This window comes from Physella acuta, unplaced genomic scaffold, assembly GCF_028476545.2.
Source record: "Physella acuta isolate Inbredline_101_S28 unplaced genomic scaffold, ASM2847654v3 ptg001441l, whole genome shotgun sequence".
In the NCBI taxonomy this organism is placed as follows: domain Eukaryota; kingdom Metazoa; phylum Mollusca; class Gastropoda; family Physidae; genus Physella; species Physella acuta.
Genome location: NW_026732956.1, coordinates 589,862 through 607,596, shown reverse-complemented (window position 1 = coordinate 607,596; position 17,735 = coordinate 589,862). Strand labels below are relative to the sequence as shown.

General features: G+C 32.0%; 4 protein-coding genes across 7 annotated transcripts in view; 3 read left to right on the top strand and 1 right to left on the bottom strand.

Moving 5' to 3' along the window:
• The first annotated feature begins 246 nt into the window (after positions 1-246).
• On the top strand, positions 247-2,157 carry LOC131927867 (mediator of RNA polymerase II transcription subunit 9-like). The gene is made up of 2 exons (XM_059283744.1): positions 247-363; positions 1,914-2,157. The coding sequence occupies exons 1-2, from the start codon at positions 296-298 to the stop codon at positions 2,155-2,157; spliced, it is 312 nt and encodes a 103-aa protein (XP_059139727.1). The 5' UTR covers positions 247-295.
• Positions 2,158-2,227: 70 nt separating this feature from the next.
• On the top strand, positions 2,228-4,053 carry LOC131927866 (gem-associated protein 6-like). Its single transcript, XM_059283743.1, has one exon. The coding sequence runs from the start codon at positions 2,228-2,230 to the stop codon at positions 2,798-2,800; it is 573 nt and encodes a 190-aa protein (XP_059139726.1). The 3' UTR covers positions 2,801-4,053.
• A 573-nt stretch (positions 4,054-4,626) lies between these two features.
• On the bottom strand, positions 4,627-17,322 carry LOC131927864 (uncharacterized). Of its 4 annotated transcripts, none has more exons than XM_059283737.1 (9): positions 17,188-17,322; positions 10,693-10,809; positions 10,008-10,105; positions 9,098-9,207; positions 8,965-9,006; positions 8,773-8,846; positions 8,541-8,643; positions 8,216-8,360; positions 4,627-7,295 (listed from the first exon to the last, which is right to left on the bottom strand). In XM_059283737.1, exons 4-9 carry the CDS (start codon positions 9,183-9,185, stop codon positions 7,025-7,027), a joined length of 723 nt encoding a protein of 240 aa, XP_059139720.1. In that variant the 5' UTR covers positions 9,186-9,207; positions 10,008-10,105; positions 10,693-10,809; positions 17,188-17,322; the 3' UTR covers positions 4,627-7,024. The 4 variants fall into 4 exon arrangements, with proteins under 4 accessions (XP_059139720.1, XP_059139723.1, XP_059139721.1 ...); XM_059283740.1 differs by lacking the exon at positions 17,188-17,322 and adding an exon at positions 14,377-14,439; XM_059283738.1 differs by lacking the exon at positions 17,188-17,322 and adding an exon at positions 14,043-14,351.
• LOC131927863 (centrosomal protein of 112 kDa) overlaps positions 13,655-17,735 on the top strand; it is a 35,371-nt gene continuing 31,290 nt past the window's right edge. The window contains exon 1 of the mRNA XM_059283736.1: positions 13,655-14,002. The gene's annotated coding sequence lies outside the window, so the exon portion shown is untranslated. The remainder of the gene's footprint in view (positions 14,003-17,735) is intronic.

Genomic DNA, 17,735 nt, shown 5'->3' with positions numbered 1-17,735 from the left:
CTTTAAAATCATATGTAGAGCTGCCCGTACGGTAGTAGCATTTAATACTGCTATTTAATACTACGTTTCTTTTATTTCAACAAATGAAAGTTGCAGATTCTTGTTTCCATAAATAAATGAGACTGTTCGTTCTTTATGACGTTTCATTAAGTAGTTTTTCCCCAGTTATGTTAAATAATCATTTAATTCAAAATTACAGAAGGAATTACATATGTTGCAAGTTCTTAATCATTAGTCTTTAAAAAAAGCGGTCGCAAAAAGCGGTGTAGCGATAGTTTTATAATGGCGGTTGAAAATGGCAGCCTCCTCAGCGTCAGACAATGAACTTAACATTCTGCCTTACGTTTATGAAGTTATTAAAAGGTATAAAAAAAAATAATAAAGACGTTTATATCTAGATCTACTTACTCCATTTAGTCATATAAATCTAATTTCTGAATCATTATAGAATCTAGCCCCTAGTCTGTTAATAATAAAATTTTAAAAAGAAAATCTCCCACTCTGCTGCCTGCTATAATAAAAAAGTACCTTTTCCGTGTTCTCTGCTTTCAGTGCCCAGTAGTGAGTAGTAATCTACTTAAATCTAGATTGAAGATTCTAGTAAAAGCTAGATTTATATCGGTAATCTATCGTTTTGGGTACGTAAAATCGCCCGCGGCTATTTATGTACGAAAACGTTACCTCATTGTCAAGGCTTTAATAGAAGTATATTGTCATACTTTTGTGTCAAATATTATGGATAAATGAATAATAAACCTAAATCAATGGCTAAATATATCGATATAGGCCAGAAATTAACTTTAAACAGCAGTATCTGAGAGCAAGATTTGCTATATAAAAAGCAGCCATTTGTAAAATAGAGTGGCTTCCCCCTGAATCTGGCGCTAAAAGCTTATAAAAATATAACTTAGACAAGATGGCTGCTATAGTAGATGAGCATGGTTGCATCTGTTGGAAACATCGCTAGTCTTCATTTATTACGGAATAGTTTTAATTCAATTGTTTAAAAACAGGTACATAAATGAATCAAGGAAACATTTTTGAATTTTTTAAAACATAAATCCTCCTCAAAATGTGAAATAATTATTAAAATTTAAGGAGTCACCTGTTTTTCACATTACAAATCGCGGGCGATTTTACGTACCCAAAACGATAGATTACCTTTATATCTTTATCTGGAAATCCAGTACTAGGTTATTATAATATTTAAATATTAAGATTAAGTAGCCTAATCTTGCGATATAGAGTAGACTGTAGAGTCACCATCGGCGTTATGTTATAGTATAGCCTAAGCGTAGGAAATTAAATTTAAAATTATCCTGTAATGTTCGTTTTAGTTTCATTAAACCAGGTAAAACTCCATTTTAGCGTATTTTTATTCGCCGCTTCATGTTCACCTCCCGTTGACCGTATTTTATTATAAACAAGCAAAAGCACGCAAAAACATTAAGAAAACACTAGGATTAGAATCTTAGATCTAGACATCTAGAGCTAGATCTACTTATTTATTTATGAATTTGTTTAATTAGAATAAGGTAAAAAAGATTTTGAATAAGCATTACAGTTCCATTTATAAAGAAATTAAGTGGAATTAAATACAAAATTTAATAGAAACATCCTTACACGGCACGGTAGAAGATTCACCGTGAGTTCACATTGACTTTAATTATCAGTATACGTTAGCTTGGGCAACTGCTATTTGAAATTGTGGTGGCCTCATTTAAATTAAATTAAAGTTAAAATTAAATTTTAGAAAATATAGATATATTTTAAAATAAATGTTATAGGCCTAAGTGTATGTTATGGTACTCTAATAGGTCACATACACTCTATTTTAAAGTTTAATAACATTGCACTTGATTTTTTAAATATTTAAATTAGGTTAACGTTAATTCTGTAACTTTTTTTTTCAGTATTGAAAAGGACACAAGTGATGTTGCACAGAAGATGATAGACTTGAAATCACAGTTTCAAAGAGCAAGAGAGTGCATTGACAGACTTCCCGGCACACAAAATAGCCAAGAAGAGCAATTAAGAATTAAATCAATATTACATCAGCAACTTCTAATCAAAACAAAACTTTTGCTAGAGTACAAAAACAACAGCAGTTTTTTATTTAATGTAAAGAACGAGGGTGAAGTTCCCAGCAGCAGCTAAATATAGCCTTCCATATTAAACTTTTGGCTATAATTGTAACTATTATTTTTAAAGTACAGACAAGCTGAAGATGAATATTGGCACAGCATTCAGTTCAGTTGTAGATGTCAACAAAGACATGTTACATCCAATTTTCACAAAAGATCCCAGTGAATGGGTGAGACTAGTGAATAATCAAGTGAGAGTGAGGACAGAAGATGACTGTGATCACATTGGCTATGTGTACACAGTTGATCCAGTATCTGAAAGTATTGTATTAGTGACTGATCTTAGTAAAATTGACAGCAACAAGATTGCTATGAAACTGTTGATGGGACCTTCTGTGAGAAGTATAGAAATAATTTCTGAAGGGAATAAAGAAATTTGCCAATGTTTTGATAATTTGTTTCGACCAGCGGTTGCCGAAAAGTTAAGCCCTGAGGCATTAACTGCAAGAATGCAACGACTCAAATTGTGGTTAGAAAAACATCGTTTGCCTGTGAGCATTAGTGGATCAGATGGTCAGTCATTAACTATAGCTGATGCTCTAACCATCTGCCCACCTTACACAGAACACAGCTGTCTGAGTACCAATGAAATTATACTTGCCCGGATACAAGAACTCATTCGAACCATCCCCACTGACATGGATGGCAATGTGTGAAGATAGATAGATTGGGTAAAGTGAACAGCATGTTATGATGGTTGATATATTGTAACAGGATGGTTCTTTTCTGAATGAAGTATTAGGACTGCTGTTATTATGTTCTGCATGATGTAAAAATATCTGATTATGTTTTGCATGATGTAAAATATCTGATTATCATTTTTATTAGTTTATTCATTTTAATTTTTGTCTTCATTTTGACATAAACATGTTCATTTTGTCTCAGCATGTTATTGAACCATAGAACTTTGTAAGAAAAACAATTAATGTTTCATTCATCTTATTATTTACATACAATGCAAGCAAACTCATTTTTTCTTCATCCTATGATTATTACATTTTCCATTTAAATTTATACTAACCAGCTTTATTATTTTTCACAAATTTTATTAAGGGTTTTGTTAAAATACCTAGCCACCAGAGATTCAATAGTTTGATCATAAACAATAGTTACACATTGCAGAAATATAAAACATCTTTAAGATTCTAAAATTGTTTTTGTTTCATGTGACTTTATTTGTTGTCCAGTGTAAAAATTTTATTGAAGTTTGGGAATTTTTAGTACTTTTTTCCATTTAACTGTTACAAATATTTCATTGATTGTTATGAATTTTGTGCATCCAAATGATTTCAAATTAGAACTCTACATAATACCAATAGCAACAGTAAAGTGTTGAGTATTTTCCTTTTGTTACTTTTGCATAGTTCATCAAATTCAGTTAAACCTTCATGGGTGAATGCTATGCCATTTTAAAAAAAAAAGTTCATTTAATGAAGTTACACATGTTTTTACAAGCTTTTATTTAACTCACTTCCTCGTCAGTCTGTCGTCAGTCGTCAGTCTAGATCGAAACGCTGGAGTGAAAATTCGGTCACTTCTACTTGACCGATACGATTCACATTTGACACGTGGGTCAAGGCATGAAGACAATACAATCTGAAATTAAATTTGACTTAATTGGATGCCTAATAAATTTTTTTATGAATTAATTAAAATTTGGACCGAATTAGTAGGCATGTCTATCCAACCACACCACACGCGTCATCACGTTCAATAGCTGCGCCATCACGTTCAATGGCTGCGTCATCACGTTCAGTAGGCGCGCAATGGTTTTTAGTCATGTAACTCTATTGTAAGTAAAACATGTAAAGTACTGAAAAAAAAATTCCTAAAAAAATGTTTTAATAACAAGCTTTTATGTAATAATGCACTAAAAAGTAGAAAATAAATTATACACTACTATTTAAATAACTAGAAAGAAAAGCGTGGGTCACTTTAGTATCTACTGGATACCTTTACTAATGTTTAGGAAGACACCCACGCTTTTCTTTATAGTTATTTAAATAGTAGTGTATAATTTATTTTCTACTTATTAGTGCATTATTACATAAAAGCTTGTTATTAAAACGTTTTTTTAGGAATTTTTTTTTTTCTTGTCATGTGGGTGCTTTATAGATTTTATCTGCACTACACCAAAAAAAAAAATTGAGTAGAGGGAGATAAGATTTGTAATCACTAAAAACTCTTGAAAATATTCTCTATTTTAAATGGAAATCAACTGTCTGTACTGGTAACCTATGGACATTAAAATTTATATATCAAAATATATTTTTGCATTGTATTTCTGAATCTTTATTTGTTGTATATTTTTAAAAACAATATACCTACATAAATTATATCCTGCATTGAATATTATTAATTACTGAAGTAAAATAATGGTCTCTTCAGCCCTGTTTTAAAATTCAAAAAAGATTATAAAAATTAGCAGTAATATTCTGTGGATAAAATTTTTAGTTTAGAAGAATAGAAACTCAAGATAACGAAAGTGAATCAACTTTTATTATGATATAAAAATGTACAAATGAATGAAATTGAAAAAGAATTTCATCACAATAATTAATTTTAAAAAAAATTGAGGTTTGACTGTAAAGGTCAGAATTTTCAAATTTTTGTTTGTTTCCTAAATTGTTGTTAAATTTATTTACACAAAACAAATACTGAACCGCAGGTTTGAGAAAATCTTTATAGCTGTAAAAAGTGTAAAAATCAGGTTTCTTAACAAAATAAAAAAGATTGCAATCAGTATACAATATTGATTTTTGGAAATAATCTTAATTTGTAACAACATTTTATTGTTTAACAATTGTAATAACGGTATTTCTTAAAGTAAATGGGCTGCCATCTTAATGCTATTGCTAGTGTATTTTTATTTGATGCAGGCTTGCAAATAATTAAAGAAAGGTAATTCATTTTCAAGTAATGGCAGTTGTTTTTATTTAACTATAATCCAAACTTTGAATTTTTATAAGTGATGAAAATTAACTGTATGTGTGAACAATTTGACTTTTGGAAAAAACATGCTGAACTCAGATCATAATATTGAACTAAAAAGAATTCTGATTAGACTAAATTTAATAATGTTAATTTAGTGAAAGACTACACCATATGAGATTAAAAAGCATTTAAAAATGGTAAAAACTACTTCCCTTTGCAAAAATAATTTTTAAAAAAAAGGTGACACCCCAAAACCTTTGTCAAAAAGAGAGTAAAATATTTAATTAAACAAAGAGCTAAATCTACAACAGGACATAGGTGAAAACATTCTCTTTAAAAAAAAAAAAAATTCACAGCTTAATTAAGTACGTACTTAAAAATTTACTTTAATAGCCTTAAAGCCCTACACAACAAAATGCTCTGTTAGTTGTAATCTTAAAATGTGTGTAGAGAAGAAATGAATCAGGCATTAAAAGTAAAAATAATTTAAACCACTGAATGATAGCATATCAACAGTATGACACAAACGACTAGCAACACTCAAAAGTCAATGTCAAATTGTCAACAAAAAAAAATACAAACTCTTAAATATTTTCAAAAATATACTTGCTTCTAGAGCTGATTTGAACCTCAGTTAATAAAAATATCATGATTTAGAATTTTTGAAATTTCCATTTAGTAATAAAACTATCTGTAAAGTTCCTTTCTAGTGCTATTATATAATATTTCTTACAGCTAATTCAATATCTTTTTCTTCAAAGACAATCATACACATTAATTTCAAATAATCTGAAAGAAATTCAGCAATATTTAGAATCAATGAAAACAATAAACAACAAAACAAATGCAAAATAAAAGTCAGATCATATATTAAGATATTGGGATTGCTTTATTTATTATTTGTTACAAAATTAGTCCACAAAATCTTGCAACTTGCCTTGGTACAGGCTTAGGAAATATTGTGTGACCATCTAATCATTTATTACAGCTTGATTTGTGTGTATTAAAACCATGAATTTGAATAATTGTTCTTTCTTTTCATGGTATATGGCACAATCTTCAATATTGTTTTCCATATTGATGGTAGAATAAAATTTTATTGAGAGCAATGGTGAAAATATGGTTACCATTAGGAAAATAAATTTACATTCAGAATTAGTATTTCTAAATTTTGTTTTTAGATTTTTAAAAATCAGAATAATATGAGATGATCCTGATAAAAGTACCAAAGAAAAACACCAATAATTCTTTTTCAATGTTTTCTAGAATATCATGGAATATTTAAAGACACACAAGTACAAGTGATTATGAAGTACCAAAAAATTGTGCTTAAAACAGCAAAAAAATAATCTAGAATCTACTAAATATATTTATACTAGGCATATTTTTAAAAATTGTGTTTCTAAAGGACTTTGTGAGATCCAAACTGTCCAGGTTTTATTGAGATACTAACTGGCCAAGTTGAAAAGAAAATTAAATTCAACCAGTGTCACAGGATAGTAACTAACCTAGATGGTTACAATCAAACACACATTAATAGCATTACCTAATGTAATTAATTTCAATTTGAAAATAGGAACTGTCAATTTTAAAATGTATTTAATAAAACAATGAGTAAATAAACAGTTTTTAAAAAAAATACACTCTACACCAGGGCCACAAAATTTAATAACAAAATCACTATACAAAAATTATACCATAAGGCTAATAAATTTTACAGGTAATTTTCTGGGTGCATTATTAAAATTAGATAGCATTAAACTGGTAGAAAATCTTCATTGCCACAAACAAAACTGTACGCCTATTTTGTCTGGTCATCTCCAATACAATAAATGTAACTGGAACTTGCCAGATTTACCACCTTTGAAAATGATGCTTCATTTTAGAAGAAAATAAATCAGTTTACCACCATCTAACGTAAACATATTTCTATCTATAGCAGCCCCTCAACTTGACAATTCATTGGGTTCTTCTTTGTTTACTTCTGATTCTGGATCTTTTTCTTCAGGACAAACATTAGTTGCTCCATCCCCTGCAGCCTTCATTTCTTCCCCATCATTCTCTATCCCCATCAAATCAGCTTCTGATATCTGTTCGAAATCATCTTCAGAAGATGTCACCTCTTCCTCGTCCTCGTCATCAGCTTCATCATCCACGGGAAGAGGTGGCAGATCACCAATAAAAGAACGAATAAGGTTTGCAATCTTTTCATGCTCGCTGTGAATTAATCAATACAAAACTTCCTTAAACATTTTGTCCAATCACATAGAGAAATTTTTGATAGAAAAGTGATAATACAGAGTGGGGTTATTTAAGATAATCACATTTACATATGTAGGTGTATAGGGCAAATGAAAGCACACTAAACTGTAATACCTTTATTAACTCTTACTTAAATCAGATTTCCATAAGAGCTTGGTAGATCAATGTATTTGCATTGGATAAGTCTGAGATTGAATCTGAAACTTTTTGCAACTCACCCAAATATCCAATGTACATAAAAATAACATAATCATTCTAGATTATGAGCATATAACTTTTTATAAGTGGACAGCAAAAGGGTGACAAAATAAAAGTGCAAAGAAATTTTTTTTTAAAAACTTTTGGAGCAAATTAAATTGTTCAATAAATATTTAAATATTCAACATTTAATTCTTAATGTGCGTAGATATCACTTAAAAAAAGGTATATTAGTAATTGTTATTAGTCTTTTTAAAATATTGTTGTCAGTTGTTCATTAAACACAGAGTTTCTTCCAGGCATCTCTTCGGGGGAGGGGGCAGAGCCACGCCCCCCCCCCCCAAAGAAACTCTACTGCCCCTGAACGAAATGAAATTTATATAGAAAATATATACTTTTAACGGTGTCGTCCCCCCCCCCCCCCCAAGCAGAAAAAAGTCTGGAAGAAACACTGATTAAACAATTGCTGGTCACAGGAACTCATAAGCCAATACTAGCACAGCCCAGTTTTACTTAAATTATGACAAACTAACCTACCCACAACAAGAGTGATAATTTAAAATGCAACATTTATGGCTAATTTACAGGGGGATTATATTATGGTTTACTGCTTCAGGGCAGTGATCTCTATGCTTTCAATAGTTTAATCTCAGCCCAATGCTAAGAAAAAATCTGACCTGATATCATCCGTTGTAAAAACTTCTGTAACGCCAAGCTGTATTCCAGTTTCAAGGGAGAGAATGACTTGGTAAGCTTTGCCTCCACTAGGGCCCCCTTGTTCCTCTACACGAACATCTCTTACATCCTCCAACCTTGCTTTCACTGAAAGTAAAAACTAAATTTAAAAAAAAAAAACCTTCCTGTTTTTTTAAAAACTTAATTTAAAGATTTAAAAAAAAAAAACCTTCCTGTTTTTTTAAAACTTAATTTAAAGTTTAAAAAAAACAACTTCTTCTGTTTAATATGTAAGTAGAAGATATTTTGTGTTTTCACGATACTTACCATAGGGTGGAGTTTCCAAATAGAAAAGTTTGATCAGCATATAATGACACCAGTGTAGGCGAGTCATTCTAACCTCAGCTTCAGTTTTATCAAACTCACAAATCTAGAACAGAACATTAGAAATTATTTTTATAATCTAAATATGAAACATTAAATTTTTTAAAGTTGCAATAAAAAGTATTAAATTAGTTTATATTTGAAAGTAAGCATGTTAGATTAAATTAACACAAACCTCATAGTTATCAACAATACAGTAGCTTAGACAAACTGCACACAACCCTATAAGCACTTTGAAGATAAGTGACTCTGGTTTGGAAAAATTTAAAGCAGAGTGAAAAATGTTTTAAAATTATTTTCAAAAGTAACTTGTGTACTACATTTTGAAATTTTTAGTAACATTGTAGAAATTTTCAAAAATACTTACCAGACCCAAAGAGGAAAATGCCAATGATACCAACAAAGAATCCTGAAACGAAGAATCATCCTTTATAAGACCAAGCAAAAGATTAATCTTTAAAACGGATACATTACATATAAGATACAAAATGGAGTCTTACCTACAAACACAGCTTTGGAGAGAAAACTGGGTTCTCTAAGAAGACGAAGATAAGTATCTGAATGTTTCTCAACATACATATACCCCATGATTGTTGCATCCAACTGCACACTTTAAAAACAGACATTTTTATTTTTAAAAAAACAACTAATTCATTTAAAATAGAAATATCTGTTACAATGACACAATTCACAATACAAACTGTACAACATTTTTAATTGAAGACAATTTAAACATAACCCCAACGCACTAGATTTTCATTTAGAGAAGCATAAAATGTCATTTTCTTTAAGCTTTCACAGCAATTGCCATAGTCATAGTTTAAAATGTTGAGTGAACTAACAGGTCAAACAGACCTGAATAAATTCTGGAGGAGTTATTATTCTTGTTTAAGTTTTTAAAGTACTTAAATATAGTGATAAAGTCATATAAACTAATCAAGGCCAAGGTTTTAAAGTTATTATGATCATTTATAAAAAAAAGATCAAATTTATGTCAAAGATCAATAGTTTTGTCAAAATGAATTCTTAAATGAAAGAGTCCTACATTTTTAAAAATACAAAACAAACTAACTTACAATATTATAAAAGAATGTTAATTAGTTTTTACTTTAATGTATGATCTTATTGACCTTGTGTATATGATGAAAACAACTGCGCAATGCAATGTGTGACTTAGAAAATCTTATCAGTACAGCCAGGCAGAAACAGATGGCTGGATATTGATATAAACAGCTGTGTTTGTAAACACAGCACAGACAGACAACTCTTTTAGCTTTCTCTATCACAATAGTTGATAAGAAATTCTACATTTACATTTTTAAAACACAGGCTGTGTATAAATTCAATTAAAAAATAAAATTATACTTATTTTTATTCTTAAATGCTATTTAGTTTTAATACGATTATTACCTTTAAACACAAACTAGTTGTGTTGATTAGTTCCTTTTTCAATGACAATTTGGATCCAGTTGTTTTTTTATGTTTAGATACTGCAGTTTTTGGATAATCTAAAAGAAACAAATGTGTCATTAACAAAAACATCATGACCTTATTTGCTGTTTTAAAAAGACTGATCACTATTAATTTTCAAAAGTATAGCATTGCTAGCATCATTCACAGATGAAAGCTGCTTGGATTTTATGTCTGTAGCCTACTAACTATGGGATATACAATTCAGTGATAAGTCAGTCTTCTGATCAAATGTGCCTGATTCCAACTTATTCTTTTGTTATCAATTAGGTAAATGCTATAGTCCAGAAACATTTAGCCTAAAGCAAAAGATGTGTTGTAAAAGTCGCTGTAATTTTTAAATAATTATTTTCTGTGCATCTAATGAATACTATGGCCACACAGTTCATAACCTCTTGTTTTCTTAATTGTACGCAATGGTCTACTACTGACCAACAAATTTATACTTATAAATACCTTAATTTAATTACATGCTGAGCTGTTGCTTTTTTATTTTTAATAATTAAACATAAGCACAGCCATTAAATAGTACAGGTGGTATGTAAGTTGAATGTGTGTTGTATAGGTAAGAATTTAGATGTTATATTTAACATATAAAATTTTAGTATAGAAAAATTCCACCTACCTGATTTTAAAGCCTATTGATTCACCAGCCACTGACAAGTTTTAGTTTGCTCTCAATATTTTTTTGTTTGTTTTTTATTTAAGTAATTTATATCTAGATGATGGTAGGCAGAGTTATCTTGAAGTAGAAATTGACAAATTTAAAAAAAAAAAGAATAATTTAATGTAAAGCTATTTTTAATAACAAATTGTATAGTCAACATATAGAAAAAAAGAAACCCTAAAAATGTGCAAAAGAAATTAGCTTTTCAAGATAACTTTTAATAGAAATCATCTTTAAAACATTTTAACTTTAAGAAAGAGCACTTGGCACATTGCCCATGATTCATACAGAAATACCAGCAGAAATAAATGCATGATAATATATACTGTATTATGCTGACAATATATTTTTCCTGTTTAGGTTTGCAAACAAAATAATTAAAAAAAAGAAATAGAAAATCCACCCTTTGTTATACTAAATGTATACAGACCTGCTATATTAGGCACTGGGATAATAGTAGCTACTAACCACAGATTTTAATTCTACAACTTGTGCATTTTTATTAATGAAGATCCTTCAACTAGAATTATTAGCAGGCCAATATAATAATTAGTATTGTATTAGTATTTTAAAAACTGTAATAATAAAACAACCAAATACATGTTCAAAACAATCTTTGCAGTAGTATTACTAATAATATAATAGTGCTATTAATATACTAATATTACACTTTGCTTGGTCATATAATAAAGCTTACAACTGCTAACCCAAAAGTCTCTAGTTTGAATCATAGGTCGGAGTCAGTATGACGTCCCCGTGTTAACCCAGCTCTGATTAGTAATTGACTGACAATAGGGAAACTCAGGCAGCTGGGCATAACCTTGACCACTATCAGTTCACATGTCATAGTGAGGTCTTGCTAAATGTAAGACACAAAACGGTGAGGCAGAAAAATGCGAAACTGCCTGTCACATGATACTTTCGTCTCACAGTTTACCCAACCCAATTGGTAGGCTTGGTGGGGGTAAATTGACCGTACCTGAATTCCAATAGACCAATGATTTAATGAACTTTCATGAAGACTTTAATATTGTTATAATGAATATAATAATGTAACCACACCAGCCCAAACGTAGATTTATTTTAAGTCCTATGAATATGATTATGAAGCTCCAATTTTTACCACATGAAATTTATCGATGAGTGAACAACTTATTAATATTGTGCCAGCTTTGAATACCACCTGAATTCTAGTTCGAAACAGCTTGAAACACTGCATTTAAAATATGTTTCTGTATTTAAAAATGTACACCTACTTTTTAAAATTTTTCTCTTCTAATGTTCATTTAAATGTTATTTTATTTCATATTGGCCTGAAATTTTTCAATTAGGCCTCCACATTAAAAATTTAATATTTTCACAAAAAGAAAGCTTAATGATAATGTTGCCAATCTATAAAAGAAATGTAGGCTACATCTCCCGAGCCCAGTTTCTTTAATGCTAATCTCTCCTGCATGGTAGAAGGCCTACAAGCTTGTGTGAACTCACTATAAACCCGGTTTTTTTTTATTACTTGGTTTGGGGGAAAATTAATGTGACATCACTCATCATCTTAGCAATTGTTCATGATATCATTGTATACTATAGGCCTACTTATTTCTAAACCAATGTGATCACAGCGACCCCTAGACCTAGTCAGGAATTTTCTCCCGCAGGCCAGCGAGCGATAATATGAGTAATTACATTTAAAATGGGTATATTTCTCAAAATAAAAAATCTATACCTAGATTTTAAAAAGAAACAACAAACACTTGTGATTGATCTATAGGCCCTAATTGTCTAGTTGAAAACTTTTCTTCTCGCACATCTGGTAAAAAACAAAAAGTTTTACCCATAATTTTGCAAGTGTATTTCACATTTTCTTCTGGCATTTTACCCCCTTGCCATTTCAAGTATTGCGTCTCGCATTTTACCATGACTCATCCAGTAATTTAAATTGATGTACTATACTAAAAACTTCATCTGCCCCAAGCGTCTTGGGCACGAACGGGAAAAGATGATGATTAGTATATTCTTTAAATGACTAAAAAATGCAAGTTACATACTCACAGTACTACATACAAACTCTGTCTGAGCTGAGACAGTTCCACCTGAGGTTACGAATAATACTAATACTTCTATGGTGTGAGTGACTTTTACACTGAACCTGCATTATTATTCTACAGTCACAGTACACGCCGGAGTACAGTACAGTAATCGAACCTCCATCCATTAGTTAGACATCCCTACTAGTCTGCTACTACTAGCAGGGTTGTCTCACTCTCTCAGTCAGTGTTTGTGTTACTCAGTCTTACTCTGTTTTGGTTTCAGAATTTTAGAATCCTTGATATCTGATGATAGATCTCTAGAAATCTACTATTTCTGCTGATCTAGACTACTAGAGTTAATTAGTATTAATTACTAATTAGTGACTAATAGTAATACTATAATTTATGTTTTAAAAAATACAAAAACAGATGCAACATCGCACATTTACTATAGCAGCCATCTTGTTGAAGTTGTTTTTTAATAAAATTATAGCGCGAGATTCAGGGGAAGCCACTCTAACTACAGATGGCCGCTTTTTATATAGCAAATCCTGCTCGCAAACACTGCTGTTTAAAGTTAATTTCTTGCCTATATTGATATATTTTGCCATTGATTTAGGTTTATTATTCATTTATCTATAATATTTGACACAAATATATCACAATATATATCTAGGCCTATACTATTAATTTTAAAGCTTTGACAATGAGGTAACTTTTTCGTACATTACTAGCCGCTGGCGATTTTACGTACCTAAAACAATAGAATACCCTAACTAACTAACTAACTAGTAACTACTAATCTAAGTAAGTAAGACTATAATAATATTAATTAATAATAACTATTAACTAAACTATAACTAGGCTTACTAGATCTAGAATTAGATCTTAATTCTTAAGTCTTCAAGTTCTAGATTAGATCTGGAATCTAGTACAGTAAGTACTAGATCTTTACTTTACTTCTAGTAATATACTAGTCTCGATTTTACAGCTGAATCAGAATCCTTCTTGTACATTTTGTTTTGTACAAAACAGTGTCACTCAATGTGCAAAATTATTAAATTAATTTTAAACTAGAGTTCTAGATCTAGATCAAGAATCTAGTAAAGTTGAGTAAATAAAAAAATATTTCTTTCTGATTTCCAGATCTGGACCAGTCACTAGTCTAGATCTCGAGAATCTAGATCTAGATCAACACTGATACAATCTAACAACATGTGTTACAACAACTGTAGATATGGGTAACGTAACAATAATAAAGTGAATGAAGTCTATGATTACTTTATTCCGAAATATTTCAGTTGTAATAAACACTGACTAGTTAGTGTACTAATCTGTGCTATTTTTAGAACGCTATTTTATTTTGTTGTTTACAAACATCCGGGCGTTAGCGCTCTTTATATAAGGAGATCAATAACTGGTTGAAGTGTTGAAAATAGAGCAATAGGCCTAGTAACTATCTAGATCTAGATTTAGATCTAGATGGAGGCTAGTCATTTATTTTAACATGTTAACGAAATACTGTTAAATAATAAACTTGAATCCAAAATAGAAAGCGAGAAAAAACACCACATGAAAAGAACAATTAGATCTATTTCGATACTGCACCACCTACACTATGCATATCGCCAAATCAATTTGCGCATTCTCATCTCAGATGACTAAGACCTTGACCTTCATGGGCCATTGGTTAAATAATGTTTACAAAACATTTTTAAGAAATATATTAATAGGAGTGACACACTGTACGGTGGAAGGGAAATTGGTGGTTATGAATAAAATTCTCACAATATTTCGACGATAATAGTGCCCTATCAGAAACACATGTCTCTATGCATAAGATACGGATGTCGGAAAAAGAAATTATTCCCATTCTCTAACTTTTCTGTTAATAATTATACAGAGCCTACCCTTCTCGCTCCCCCCCCCCCCCCCCCATTTCTAGTGTTTTACGTGACTGTTTTCACAGATAACGTAGGACAAAGCTCTGTTCGTAGCAAATGCAACAACCCAAACTACTAAACTTCTTGCGAGATGAACAGTGTTTCTTCCAGACTTTTTTCTGTGGGGGGGGGGGGGGGCACTTGATATTTTCGGGGGGGGGGGGTAACTGTCAACATTTTCCGGGGGGGGGGGGGGCGGACACTCGTAAAAGTATATGTTTGCTATATAAATTCCATCTCGTTCGGGGGGGGGGGGGGGGTGTGGTAGATTTTATTCGAAAAGATGCCTGGAAGAAACTCTGGAGATGAAGTGGGCCGATTTAGAGTATGCTAACAATGCTACATTTCTGACTTTACTCATAGGAGGGGTGTGGGCCCAAGTTAAAATAGCATTTCAAGTTTGAAAAAAAAATATTCATGTAAATTGTAGTAAAAAGGTTTGATTTTACGTAATGATGACTCGGTGTGCCTTTCAGGAAACAAAAAGTCGCTTGTAAATAGCAAATTTAGTGTTGAGGGGGGGGGGGGGGTCTGCCTTTTGTGACGATGGGGGAGGAGTGGTACATCATTCCTGTGGACCCGTGTGGACCACAGAGACGCAACCACACCTCTCTATTTCCACATGGAAATCGTTTAAAAAGAATCACGACCCCTGGGCTATTTATTGTCGTCAATAAATGTCACTCACTATATAAAACTATAATACGGGCCCGGATTTCTGATTCGTGACGAGTCGTGGTTAAGAAATAATATGACATTGCATGCTGTATTTTTTCACTACCGAAAAAAAAAATTTCACACGCACACACGTTAAAAGGTGGGAGGCTTAAGTAAAAAAATAATTTTACAATCTCAACATTTATCTCATTAACTTATTCGTGTTTTTTACACACACAAAAATGTGTATATTCAAGTGGGCAAACTTTTTGTGTGCAATCTTGTCTATAAAACGTACATGAAGTTAATGACAGAGCGGCTATGGCTAGGCTACAACTCTGCAACCTAATGACATCGGCGAACAGAATTTTTTATTGACAAGGTCTTTAAAATCGATTGGGACAAATCAATTAAATCAATAGTTTGCTTTGGCACTTTACTGTCACCTCTGACCCGTGCTTGTTGTTGTTCTTCTTCTACTAACAGTTTGTACATGAACTATGTCAAGCTGATAATTCACTTTCAGCGTCTCTTGTTAGAATATAGACGTCAGCTTCAACTTTCTTGCAATAGTTCTGTCATCTTGATTAGATTTAGACTAAAAAATGTTTAAAGCGATTCAATGATTTATCTGTTATTCAAAGATTTTTCTCCGAGGGGGGGGGGGGGGGAACGGGGACGACGGACGGACGAACACTGGTAAAAGTAAATATTTTGTATAGAATTCTACTAGTGACAGGATGTAGGCCCCTACTCAAAAGCAGTGGCGTAGCGAGGTCGGGTTTCACCCGGTGCGGCACTTTAATGGTGTCCCCCTCCCAGAGGCGCCCGGGGACAAATTTTCAATTTGGCACGCTATCTGGATCAACCTTACAATTTTCGATTTGCACCCCCCCCCCAATCCAACTTTCGATTTGCACCCCTCTCCACCCTTGTCAGGATTTGTCAAATTTGCTCTTAAAAGACTATTTAACACTCGAATTAATCACTTAATTAAGTGGAATTATCATTTCTCTCTATATATTATGCTATTTTTTTGCCTTGGTGTCACCCCCTAAATAGTGTCACCCGGTGCGGTCCGCACCCCCCCCCTCGCTACGCCACTGCTCAAAAGTATTACGATTTAACGCTGTCTATTTAGCCAACTTATCATTTTGGGTAGATGGCCTAAGTTTATGGGTAAAAGCATCGTTGTTTGTCAATTATGTAAATATTATTATAAATAATCAACAAGTGCTATCAAGTAAAGTAAATAAGTGTAGGGTGTCGGCTTCACCCTCTTAATTGTTTCTGTAAGGCGGAAGCGTGGGTACGTCCTCGCTGGGTGACACCATCTAGTTCTAATTCTAAGGGGCTGACACCAAAACTATATATAGATAATTTTAATTAGGAAAGCTACATTTCCCAGTTGAGCTTAGTAACTCATTTTTTACAATTTATATGCATCAGGCACACGGTGAAACCATCTGGGATGGGGTGACACCAAATTGCTTTTTTCGTAGGCCCTAGATCATTTATTGTAGTCATTGATGGAGGGGGGATGACAACAGATACCGCACTGGGTGTCACCACTGCATGACGCCACTGCTGTAAGTGCACATTTATATCCCATAATCTAAACAAAGCTTTGAATTGTACTACAACATTCACGAATAATGTATTGAAGTATTCGCACCCATCATTTTCAGTTACGTCTTTTGAATCCCTCAATGGAGTCACTAATCTAGAATCGAAATACTTTTGTTTAAAGGTGAGCCCTTTGAATTGAAACTTGATTTCGGTCAAACAAAAATACGTATTAAGTAAACAACCAATACGTTACTTACAATTCCCCCCTAGCTGTAATGAAGATGGCCTCTATTTGTACCTAGGCTGGTCACATTTTAATCAGCACACATGTGACGTCACTGCAAATCTAAGAGAGAAAATTGCCACATGGAGTCATGCCATTTGTGAAGGTGCGCATTGAGAGCCGTAAAGAAATACGCTTATTTGTCTATATGAAAATAGAGTTGCGCACCGAGAATGAGTTTCTTTGAGGAAATTAGCTGTTAACGTGTGTAAGGGTGTCGGCAACAGTATGCTGCATGTCATGATGTCTGAATGATAAAAATAATACATCCAGTTACACATCTGCGAAGTATTAATTTCGCCGCTAGTTAATACACATTTGTAAGGGAGGATTTTCGTTTTTAATGTACCATTTATACATTTATTCCGGAATACAGTGCAACCCGGGATGACCCATCCTATCCCCCGTTCCTTACTTCAGCACAAGTAATATAAATAAATAAATAAATAAATATATATATATATATATATATATATATATATATATATATATATATATATATATATATATATATATATATAT